The 13,092-nt window shown below is 36.8% G+C and overlaps 1 protein-coding gene across 1 annotated transcript; it reads right to left on the bottom strand.

Moving 5' to 3' along the window:
• Positions 1 to 3,251: 3,251 nt before the first annotated feature.
• LOC121651801 (solute carrier family 17 member 9-like) lies at positions 3,252 to 12,587 on the bottom strand. The gene is made up of 13 exons (XM_042004221.1): positions 12,374 to 12,587; positions 9,416 to 9,613; positions 9,174 to 9,313; positions 7,786 to 7,885; positions 7,581 to 7,705; positions 6,059 to 6,155; positions 5,866 to 5,962; positions 5,627 to 5,714; positions 5,508 to 5,542; positions 4,811 to 4,926; positions 3,843 to 3,898; positions 3,697 to 3,726; positions 3,252 to 3,611 (listed from the first exon to the last, which is right to left on the bottom strand). Exons 1-13 carry the CDS (start codon positions 12,496 to 12,498, stop codon positions 3,436 to 3,438), a joined length of 1,383 nt encoding a protein of 460 aa, XP_041860155.1. The 5' UTR covers positions 12,499 to 12,587; the 3' UTR covers positions 3,252 to 3,435.
• Positions 12,588 to 13,092: the final 505 nt, after the last annotated feature.

The following is a 13,092-nucleotide window of genomic DNA, read 5'->3' as shown; positions in this document are numbered from 1 at the left end:
TTTGCAGAGCTATAACATTTCCACTTCACCCTCAGAAAATGTAAGCTTTAATGTACTGACATTTCTAACTGAGATCGCCTCAAAATGTTCAGCTGTAGCATTATATTTAACTAATTATTTGTCAAGTGTATGAAAACCCAGAAACTAGCTTATATGGTATATGTTTGTGACTTTCTTTTTAAACTGCTTGCTGTATTGTGTGTGTATGCAAGTGACAGAAAAGCAGAAGGAGTACGACTGGCGCAATCAGAGCTATATATAAGGTATCGGAACATAGAAAATTTATGCCAAAAAAAATAAAAATAAAAAAAAAATTAAGCTACCCTTGGATTAAATATCTATTGTATCAGAGGTCACTATCACATTCTTAGATTTGGTCATGTTCATTATTAAAGATATACTTATCTGTTGTTTGTGTCTTTTTTTATTTTAAGCAGGGGTTTCTGTCAAGTTTTTGTTTTATGCTAAAATGATTGTACCAAAAAGTCAATTAGGGGTCACAAAGTTGCCAATAAAGTAATTCGGTTCAGCAGTAAAGGCTTTGTAGGTGAATATGAGTTTTAACAGCAGCCTGTTGTGTACGTCTTGAGTCACCCTGCAGCTCTTTATGTACTTATGTAGTTAAAAAAGAAAAGGCAAAACAAAAAGGGTGAAAAGCAGCCATTATCTAAAAAAAAAGACTCATGAGCTCAAGTATTACTCGGTATTTATGCAAATATTTTCTTTCCAAGACATAGATCCAATACTGGTGTCTTTATATATAGAGAGATATGATGGAAAAACAGTCTTTGTTCCGGTGAGCGCATGCAGGTGTTCTCCCTCTGCGCGTGCTTTTATTTGTCCATCTCCGCAAACGATGCAGAACGCAGCGCGAGATTCCTCTCTTGGCATTCACCGCGTGCCTTAATTGTATAGCTGATAAATCAAGGTCCGCCGTGAACACGAGGAGCGGCAATCCTGTCCCTTCTCGCGGAAAGTTGGAGCTTCTGACCATCACAGGATGAAACAATTAAAATATTAGGCTATTTAAAACCCTTGAACCCGCTTTTGTAGGCTATGTCATCAACGAGACTAACATGAAATCGCGTTTAAATGCGCCTCTGTATGTTTTTTGTTGGCAATCACCGACTGAAGATGTGAATGCCATGAATGAATACCGTTGTTAACTGTCCTTGTTTGGCTTGTCCGGAACGTGGCAGCTGCATTCAGCCCCACAGCTGACACTTCTCAGTTAAAACATCTGGCTCTTCCATATAAAAAAGATGGATATGGAGGCGAAGCAGGCCGAACAATCCCATCGGTGTTTGTGGAGGCAGGCGGACAGGCCCCCTGCTGATGTCCGAGTCCTGCTTCGAGTCAAGACGAATAAAACACGTTTCAGTACGAACTTGACTTTAAAATGTAAACATCATGCAACATTATCATCAGTTTTTAAGCTATTCGACATTTCTCCACATATAAATACGTCCGTCCCAATCAGTGTCTTTCATGTCCCGGTCCTTACAGCTAAAGCGGTAACGTCATGACGTCCTCATCTTCGCTATGACGCTTTGAACGTTCCCCGACCATCGTATTCCGGTGACCGGCTTCTCCTGTTATCTATCTATCTATCTATCTATCTATCTATCTATCTATCTATCTATCTATCTATCTATCTATCTATCTATCTATCCGTGCAGATTTCATGCATAGGTGCATGAGAAAAGAAATGTATTAATTAATTTTTAATTGTTTAAATTTATTTATAATTGATCATTTTACTTTTTAAAAGATCTAATTCATACTTTTAGCATTTACAATTATTTCCAATGATTTATTCTGTTACAATTTCCTTCTGGGATTAATAAAGTATTTTAATTTAATTCCATAGATCTGTTACTACTACATATGTGTAAAATTCAGTGCCAAGTTTCCCAGTTGGGATTAGTAAACTAAAAATAATTTTATTACAGTTTTTCTCAGTCACTTTGGTGCGTTTCTCGCATCATCATTTACATTTGCACAATAGTTATTTCAACCTCCACAACATTTAGGCATTTGTGCACATCATAGTAGCAGTTTCTCATTCCTTCCAACAAATTGCAAATGCTTTTGGACATGCATCAATTGCTTTCATACAACTCTCTGCTGTTTCATAACATTATCATTTGCTAATGTCATGTCAGTCAAAATTAACTATACTTGTGAATGTTGAATAATTATTCCATATTAAACTAATAGTCCTCATTTCATTGCTTGAGTCATTACATACAACAATCTGAAACATTTCTTTGTAACATTTTCCTGAACAACTGCTCTCAGCTGACCCTCAGCTTTCATTAAATCCAATAGATGTGTTTTTCTCTGGCCGGAGGTGGAAGGTGTATGACCAGCATCCACATACAAATAGCTGTCCAAGTAGCCATGGATGCAATGAGATCACAGCAGAGTCCTGCAAGGCATGATATCTGATGTGACGTAGATGAAAATATGTGACCAGACAGACAGGAACATCTTGATGCACAGGAATGATTTAGTATGTTCAGTAACATAGAGTAATATGTACTGTATGTACATATAATGTACTGTACATGTATGAACTGTTAGTATATTGTTTACAGTTGTGCACCACTCTACCAAGGGTTAATACTTACTTTAAGTTTGGTGTATATAAGTGACTGAAGTGATTGTTTTTTTTTGCATAATGCTGTGAACAAATTACTGTAAAATGGAAAACATTGTATGAAGTGAAAATGTGAAAAAAATTGTCAAGCATCAGTTAATATGGGCAGAACTCTGCTGTATTACTGAACTAAAGCTGTTCAGAATGAGCTGATCAGCAGTTTATGAAATGTTCAACTGGACATATGTTGAAAGCAAAGCCTTAGTTTTGCCAAAAAATGTTAAACTGGGTCATATTTCTCATAAAATATAACATTTTTCCATCATATATTTAGGTTGTCTTTATCTACTTTTGGGATTGGAAAGAAAATGGAAATATTTGGTTGTTGTGCAGACACATAGAAAATGATTGAGTCCTCAAACATTTAACTACCACTCTGTAGAGTTCTGTGAGATTAAGTTTGTGTGAATTGGTAACATATTACATATTATTTAATACATATTATATATTAATATATTTAATTGTAAACAGTCTGTGCAAAACAAACTTTCAAAGTTAGATCTTCATGTAGTCATAATGTTTTGCACAACACTTTTCTCCATTGGTAGACAATGTTTTCAAGAAATAGATTTTATATTTTAATACATAAAAAGACATAAGTTCCTTCATTTCAAGTCTACAGGACTTCCACATGTGTGTGTGTGTGTGTGTTTTTAAGGAAAACACACTCAAAGAGCATTTAAAATGGCATCAGTCCCAGATGAACACTTTAATGTGTTGCTGTGTAGAATTTATATATTGTTGTTATAATTATTAAACTGCCCATAGAAAAATTAAACAACGGATAACTTTGTCTGGCAATTTTTCCTCAGGTCGACACGTTGTGCATCTCCAAAGATGAGGAAAATCCCTAGACCAGTGACATTTACTAAAGTGATGAGAGAGAAGACTGTGGCCCATGACAGGGTGACCTCAATCAGGTAGCCTGAGAAGGACACTAACACCAGTCCTGCACAACATACAAGAACAATAACCATCAGAGTTTTGTGGTCTTAAAAGTTCATATTTCTGAGTTTCACACATTGTTTACATACCCATCAAGGCGGCCATCATATTCATGAAACCTGTTAAAGAAAAGCAGGAGATTTTATCGAATATCATCAACAAAAACAATGACATAGATAAAATAAATGCATGTCTTCCAGTTCGATGTCGCTGATAGAAAGTAATTTAAACCCACCGTAGAGAGCACCTGCACATGATGGAGCCAGATCTTGTACATTCACAGACACACCACTGAAACACATTAACAAATTTATTCATTTACTGTGTGAAAACCTGAGAGTATCTAGGTTAACTGAGTGGTGATATTTTATATTTGAATAGTTGTTAATAAATATCATCTAAAAAAAAAAAAAATCAGCCAAAAAAAAAAACAAAACAAAAAGAACAAGAAAAACGTCTGAACCGTTGCCACGAACACAAGATATGCAGCACTGTGCAGAAGTCTTAAACACCATCTTTCACTGAGAGGAAAACACTGGTACATCGTTGAGTTGGGGGCGTTTTTTTCTTCTTCATCAATTCAGTTCATGTCTTCCACAAATTAAGCAAAAACAAACCAAACAACAACACATTCTCCTGAAAATGATAAAGAAAGCAACCAAAATGAAAATAGAAAACTGTGCAAAACCTTCATAAAAACTGGAGAACTTTTGCTCAAAACCTCTTTGAAAGGTGATTAAAAAAAACGTCTGGCTTCTTAGAAGAGCGTGTAAACCAGTGGCGTGGCTCAGAACGTGCTCCTCACATTAAATCTGTTTTAATGAGCTGCAGAGAATAAAAACAATCTAATCAAACATAATCTGTTAGAACTCAGTTTCCACCCCCAATAAAAAAAAATTATACAGATTTTTTTTTTAGAAATTAATCTCTGCCCCTGAAAGACTTCTATGCATTCATGTAGATTTATTATACGATCTGTGACTTCTCTCGTTTTAAGACTGCTCCCGTTCTTTCATTCATGCTGTGGCTCACATAATCCCAAAACAAAGCTTCTCTGTTTTATTTTATTTTATTTTATTTTATGTAAGGTGAAATATACCAAGTCAGATTTAAAATTTTGTTTTTGCTCTGTTTAATACAGAAAAAATCTTAAGACACGACTCCCCTCAGTAAACACTGAATATTTTCTCTGATCCAACATACCTGCTGGTAAAAGTGGATACACCAACTGCAGCAGAAACAAAGATCACAGCAGAGGTGAACGAAACAGCTCCCAACAGAGGTATGATAAACATACTGGATACACCCATGGCACAGAACTGAGGAAGAGGAGAAGGGAGCGGAGGAGGAGGAGGTGAGGACAGGGGAGATATTTACATTCCACAGTAAAAAAAAAAGTTCAGCTACCCAACTAAACTTCTGAAAACATAGGCACAATTGATGTCACTCACACCTTCATTCACACTATAAGTTAATTATCATGAGTAAATATTTCTGTCATACATGCAAGGACAAGCCCACATTTTAAATTCTCTTATCTTAATAAAAAAAAAAAAAAAACAAGGGGAAAATCTATTCCAAAAGCATTACTTTTAATTAAAAAAGGAAACTAAAATATCAAATGTTATGCTCAATTTGACCATTTAAAATGCATTTGTATTACTTACAATTAAATTATTAGTATATATATATATATATATATATATAAAATATTTAGCACCCTAGCTTTTTTTGCTAAGAGGGTTGTAAATTACCCATGCAACTCATAACATGCAGAAACCATTGCACTTGTAGAGACATAAACTAAACAACACAAAATTCCTGCAAGACCACTAACTGCTCCAAATAACAGCTCAACACATGATAACTGCACACATCACAACAGTGCTCTCATACTTACCTGCATTAATTTTCTCACAAATGCTACACCATGTCCTGCAGAGAAAACACAGGTTATACATGTTTTATCTTTTGCTTTAATGGAAAAATAGTATAAAATTACACCTGTACAGTATATACCTCTGGTGATGAGGAAATCTGAAAAATATCCTCCACCAAGGGCTGATAAAATTGCAGTAAGCCAAGGGATTACATTGTACACCCATGCCTGTAAGAGTAGAGATTGAGATACTGAAAATTAAAAATAAGTTTAGACATGGACATGAAGCAACTACACCAATATATGGATGTGCAAGTGATGAGTTTGAGATTGAGTGCTTCATGTTTATTAGGTAAATAAAAGCACAAGGTGGAGGTACCGTGGCATGAGGAAATGATTCTTTAAAGTATGTTGGGAGCCATGACAACAGAATGTAGGACGTGCTGCTTATGCACATGTGAGCAAACACCATGGCCCTTAAAGACAGACAGAGAAATGAAGTCAGAGCAACATAATTAAATCACTATGTCAGGTTAAATATAGAGGGATCAAAGAATTTAAAAAAACTGTACCAGATAGCGGGCTTTTTACAAAAACTCGACCAACGCTTTCTTGACAGACATGATTGGGAGTAATTGTTTGATTTCTTCTGCTTCTGAGTCACATCATCTAAACCACAAGAAAACATCAAGTTAAACTCATGTGTGCCACAAGTAAAGCGGCAACAGGAGCAAAACACAAAAAACTATAACAGTGGAACAATATTTGCAAAATCTTATAGAAAAGCTGGAATTTCAACATTGCAGAAAACACACACAAGAAAAACACAAGAACGGCTGTGAGATGTTTTTGTTGTTGTTTGTTTTTTTAATATATATATATATATGCCCCTATTGTTTGTTATGTTTAAGCTTTGTTGTTTTTTGCCCACTCTTCTATGTGTCAATATTTTGTGTGAGCACCCATGTTATCCAGCACAGCCTTCATCCTCTAGGAGTTCTCCAGAGCTGCAGGTTGTTACTGGAATCTCCTTCCAATCATCCACGATCAAAGAGCTAATGGATGTTAGACACCTTGGTCCCACCTTCTGCCTGAATAAGCCCTACAAGTGTTCATTTGAGTTCAGGTCTGGAGACATACTTGGCCACTCCATCACCTTCATCTTCACCTTCCTCAGCAAGGAAGTTATCTTGGTGATGTGTTTGGAGTCATTACGAAATTGGAAAACTGTAATGTAGCCCAGTTTCTGAAGGGAGGGGGATCAGATTCTGCTTAAGAATATCACATTTTGGAATTAATATTTCCCTCAATGAACCAGAGGCCCTACAATGCTGGGAGCACTCTTCCAGGCTTAACTGCAGGCGAAGCATAATTATCTTGCTACTCCTCAACAGAGTGCCACCACACATGCTGGACATCACGAGAGCCAAACAAGTAAAAATCAGTCTCATCAGGCTACAGGACATGATTATAGTCATCCATGCTCTTGGACTGGTGGTCTTCAGGAAACCATTTGCAGCCTTTGTTGTGATCCAGCTTCAGAAGAGGCTTCCTTTTGAGATGATGTCCATGCAGACCAACAAGATGGAGTATGCATTGTATAGTCAGATCACCAACAGACTCACTTCCTGCTTCTTCAACCTCTGCAGCCACAAGGACTCAGCTTCTGTAGTTGACCCTGGAGAAGCCGGTTCTGACCTGTCTTGGAAAACTGCTGTATGACCTCGACCAAATTTAACGGCTCCAGTCATTACAAACTTGTTTGTATGGTTCAGCCAAGCAGGTAAAAACCAGAACATGATGAATAAACAGGTGGCTGTACAAGTCATATCCAAGTTTCATTTCCATATGACCGTCCTTTGATAGTAAACATGTTGAGGAAATGTGAAGGTTGTACTCACTTTTGTGAGACACTGTATTTCAATATAGTTTTTTCACCAGGTTCCTAAAATGTTCTTGTGTTTTCTGTTTTATCCTCATGTTTTCTGAATTGTTGTTTGCTGGTTGTTTTTTTTTTGCTCACATCATTTAGCTTAACAAAGTTATAAAACGTGGTCTCCTTGTTAATTAGAGAAACAAGACAAACTACTGTACTTTTTAATAAATACAGCCAAACTACGAGTGCCCAGAGTCCAGACAGGAAACCAGTACTGTAGAACATGCTTTCCCATCCGTACCAGTCAAGCATCAGGGACCCCATCCCACCTGCTAGCAATGTTCTGAAAGAAACAGAGTAAAATAAATCAATGAAATCAGAGATAAATGTTTGTTTATATGGTCAAATGTGTGCACAACATACCCAAGATGACTACCACTGTGCATGGTGCTCATTAGAAAGCCTTTCTCCCCTTCCACCACTCGCTGTGAGCACAGGCTTGCCAAAGATGGGAAAAAAACCCCTGTAAGACATTACAAAAGTCCATAGATTCATTCAATTCCCAATAATTCTAAAAAGATTAGTTCCCATTTATGAGCAAATAACTTTTAGATTTGAAGGTGATAAGATTTAAGGATAGAGCTCATCCACTACAATCTCAGTTTTCTCCCTTACTTGACCTATTCAGAAAAATCATGGTCAAAGGTCCTTAAGATTATCATCACCACTATCATTTGAGCTTCATGCCTTCAGCTATCCAATCCATCCACCCAAGATATACTTCTCCTTCACATCCATTCTTTTACTTGTTTTTAAGTCTTTTAACAGTTTTCCCCTTTTTTATTTGTCTGGGCTGCTTCATCCTTAAATGTCACCACGTGTTCTTAGATAAGATGATCAGATGCTTTTAACTGTTCTGAAGATATTTTATAAACCCAGAGGAGACAGAGCTTTTTCAGTTGTAGCTCTTAAAAGGTGGAATGAGTTGCTGCTGCAGGTCAGAAAGGCCCCTTCTCACACTGTTTTTAAAACCTGTTTATAAATGCACTTTTACTCCTTGGCTTTCAACCCAGTGTGAGATGTCATCTGTGTCTTAATGTTTACCCTTTGCTTACTTGTGTTATTTTAAATTTCCTATAGCTTTTATGTGGTACCTTATAGCTCTTTTATTGCTATTTTAATCTTAGTCTTTAATTTCATTTGAATCCTTTTCTTTATTTGTGCTGTTTTAGGCTCTTTCCTTCCTCTTACATTTATTGTTCAGCACTTTCGTCAGCTGTTATATTGTTTTTTAAGTGCTTTAGAAATGGTGTGGTATGGTGTGGTATGGTATGGTATGGTATGGTATGGTATGGTATGGTATGGTATGGTATGGTATGGTATGGTATGGTATGGTGTGGTATGGTGTGGTATGGTGTGGTATGGTATGGTGTGGTATGGTATGGTATGGTATGGTATGGTATGGTATGGTATGGTATGGTATGGTGTGGTATGGTGTGGTATCATGTGGTATGGTATGGTATGGTATAGTATGGTATGGTATGGTATGGTGTGGTATGGTATGGTATGGTATGGTATGGTATGGTATGGTATGGTATGGTATGGTATCGTGTGGTATGGTGTGGTGTATGTGGTAAGTCATTAAGTTTCTGTTTTAGTGGTTATGCAAACCTAACATGCAGGTATCTACGGTGCAGACCTAAGAGAGGTTTGAAGTTCTCATCTTATTGAACAATGAAACGGGCACATATAAAATCTTTCCATTCTTTTGTAAGTGCTCATTTAATCCCAGTAACTGTTATAATACTCACCCTGAAAAAGTCCCATCAGAATTCTGGTCACAGTCATGAGAGCGAGGGTATGCGAGCCAAGATGAGCCAGTAAGGGAGTAGCAGCTGTGACCAGAGCCCATGAAGCTGCAGAGATAATCAGGATGCTCTCCCCTCCCACTCTATGAAACAACAAATATTGACCTGAAATTTAAAACTTAAAAACAAACAGGACATCATTGTTGAACTGAAGCCATGCATGCTTTACTGTTTGAACTGCTTACTTGTCACTGATATGTCCTCCCAGGATCTGAGTGAAACAGTATCCCCAGAAGAATCCACCCAGGACAAGGCCAGAGTCGATTTTACTCCACTGAAAAGTGGCTGCCATTGAGACTGCACAGACTGGCATGGTCATCCGGGCACAGTAGAGGAGGCAGGTGCCCAGAAACAACATAAGGATCCATTTTTGAGCCAGGGATCTGTAAACACTCACTGGTTAAGGACTTTTATCATAATAATTTACTTTTGACCACCAAAGAAAGCTCGATAAAAACAGAAAGAGCATCAAGTGAGTTTCAAGACAGAAATTAAGGATAAAGTCTATAGACATGCTTGTCTGTATAATAAGCTGATTCTGATGCAAAGTAGGTGTCATGTGTACCATTTTCACCACATTGTTTCAAAGCCTATTTGCATGACAACATTTGCATATGCAAAGAATTTAAAGTACAATTAAGTCAATTAAATTTGCACTGATGACGTGAAATATACGGAGAGAATTAGAGATGATTCAGATGATTCAAGAACTCTGGAGACAAATCAGGGTTAAGAAGATATCTCACCCAAACTGTATGGGAGAAATCAGGGGATCAACAAAGTTATTCAGAGCTCTTTATGTCTTAAAAATATTGAGTTGCCATTTGTGACAGATGAAAAAACCAAGGATCACCAGCATTGTTTGGTTTTATTTTCTGGTGCAGCGTGATGTACAGCACATTTTAAATAGAACAGTTATATAGCTGCTTGATGAAATGCATAAATATCTTGATGATAAAGAATTCAAATGAAAGTTAAAAAATCAGAACATTTTTGATAAAAAAAACTAAGTAAAGTAAACCATGTAAATGATAACTGAAAGATAAAAAAAAAATCAAGACCAGCTTTAATCAGAATTCCCAAAATGACTAAAAATTGGATTTTCTAATAAAAAAATCTATTGGGAAATAATTAGTATGTAGTAGTTTCTGTTTTAAAAAGAAATGCACAAAGGCTAAAATCCATTTAACAATAAATGTGTTTTTTTTTTTTTTTTTTTTTTTTTAACTCTGAGACATTCCTTCAACTTCTTTGACACTGAGATGATTAAGAGACATACAGAAAGATATTTAAATTCAATTTTCATATAGAATTGGAAGTAAGTGTTTTTTTGTCAGGTATTTATTGGGCTTTAAAATTTTGATGGTGTAACTGGCAGATTTATGAAGATGAGTGTTACAGCTGTAAGGAATAAAAGCATGAACGAGCCTGCTTTCAGTCTGGCTCTTTATGCGTTTTTCATTATATTTAAGATTGTGTTATGACAATTTTTGTGACAGCTTTCAAATCCCCACTTATATTTAAAAATCTTACTTTTTTTTTTTTACATGAGTGATAGTTAGATGGCATTAAGAGCTTTCAGCAACAACCTTACGCAATCCTGTCTGTTTTTAATAGGTTGAAATAGGTTGAAATATTTGTTGCATTAGTTATATTTATTCAAACAGGGAAAATACACCATTTTATTATGTAGTATCCGGAGATACAAATGCCCGGCAGGTATAAACTTTAGTAAGGTGTTGCTGTCAGACAGGTGTTGTGCCAAAAAAGCACCCCTGCCGTGAAAAGCACCCCCTCTCAATGAGCGCAGTAACAGCATCTCGCCGGTAGATGGCGTGTGTTCGTTATTACCGATAAGAACTTACCAAAAGTCTGAACTAACCTGCTGACAAAAAGAAAATATATATATTACACAGAGGGGGTAAAAGTCAAATAGTGATGCTTAAATGGTTTGGATATGGTCACACAGAAATAATAGGACCAGCAAGGACAGATTTTGTTATGGCAGCAGGGTCTACCAGAATATGCACCCTCCTCTGCATCTGACTCCGAATCCCCCAAAATTCATGGCATATTCTGGCAGACCGCCAGTTTTAATGGACATATTACAAGCTTTAGTAACTTAACAGTACCCACGAGTCCCTCCATTTCCAATAAAGATCCAAATAACGTTGGTTGTTGTGATTTCATGGGTGCACGTGCAAGTGTTAAGAATAACTAACATTTTATCACCAAGACATTGCAAGTGGAAATGGGGGCTGCAAGTGATTTGGAGTCCCTGCTGGTCCTATTAATTCTGTGTGGCCATATACAGACCATTTAAGCGTCACTGTTTTTTCTGTGTAATACATATATTTTCTTTTTATCAACAGGTTAGTTCAGACTTTTGGTAAGTTCTTAATGGTAACACATAGACTGTATGCTGTTACTGCGCTCCTTGAGAGGGGGTGCTTCTCGCGGCAGGAGTGCTTTTGTCAGCACACCTGTCACCGCTGCTGGAGCTGATGGTTTCGGTGCAAAGCATCAGGCAGGAAAACTTGTATTAGAGCTAACCCAAGTGTGTCGGTTTGGTTTGTTCGCGATGCCATTTACACGAACAAAAATACCCGCGTGTTTGCATTTGGTGGCTAAAAGCTTTAAACAGCTAGAGAATTTGCTGATTTGCAGCAGCGTTTCCGCATCCCGAAAGTTAATCTTTGAAAATTTGAATTGTTTGTGGAAAATGATTAGAGAATTAGACTGAGAATTTAGTTTATTATTATTATTTATTTGTTTGTTTGTTTAGTCTTTTAAACTAAAACCAGAGGAAAACAAAACTGTGCTGGAGCAAAGGCGGAAGGAGCACCTGAGTCTAACTTAAATGCAATTCTTCCATAGGATTGTTTATTTTATGCACGCTGAGGTTGTTGACCCGCTGCCTATAACAGTAACTCTGGTATCATGCTAAACAAATGTCACCATGATGTGTTCAAGTGAAGCGCAAATACAAACGCAGTCCGTGTCATTCATCAAGGAATATTATTCTCTTCATCCCACAGTGACCCAAAAAGAACTCAGTATAATCACACTTTGGAAAAACCTTTTTAGCAATGACAGAATTAATTCTAGTTTTGTATTTCCGGTTTAATAATCACCCGTCTCACCTCGGCCACAGGTTTTGGTCCTCCAACTCCTCTTTGGTTGATTCATGGGGTCCATAAATTTCAGGATCCAGTAGAGAAACATTCAACTCCTTGGTGTCCTCTCCTGCTGTGTCCTTTGCAGCCATTCAGATAACACAAGTGCCTTTTCCTGTTATCTGTGCTGCTCTTCTGCACCTCGAGCTGTTTCTCACATCATCATCAACCGGCTAAACTGTTCAAACTTGTTAGAACAAAACTTGATAAACCACTGGTTGTGTTCCTTGCTGGGAGTACAGTGAATGGTGGTTTCAGTGGAAGATGGATTTGCATAATGGCACAACACAGAATTATGACTCTTTGGCATCAACAAGGAAATGGACTTGTTTTTAATGATTAAGAAAAGTTATGTTTATATAAATAATTGCAAAACTTAGCAGAAAAACGTGGACTAACAATAAGAGGCAGTTTTTCAAAGGGTGGTATTGGTAAAAGCCAATTCCAGTGAAGACACAGAAACCTTTAAATAAATAAAGAATGAACAACTAAAACCAAGTAAACAGACATGTATGCATGTATATATATATGTATATACACAAGGAAAAGCTACGCAAGTATCATCATCAGCTTTAAAAGTTTGAAAAATTAAAAATAAAACCAGAGAGAGACAACAAATCTGTTCCAGTCCAAATTAATATCACGACAGACAGAAGCCATTTGTTGAAGTGTTTCTCTCTCATCCA

This window comes from Melanotaenia boesemani, chromosome 13, assembly GCF_017639745.1.
Source record: "Melanotaenia boesemani isolate fMelBoe1 chromosome 13, fMelBoe1.pri, whole genome shotgun sequence".
Classification (NCBI taxonomy): domain Eukaryota; kingdom Metazoa; phylum Chordata; class Actinopteri; order Atheriniformes; family Melanotaeniidae; genus Melanotaenia; species Melanotaenia boesemani.
The sequence above is the reverse complement of the archived record's forward strand: the minus strand, read 5'-3'. Positions and strand labels throughout refer to the sequence as shown.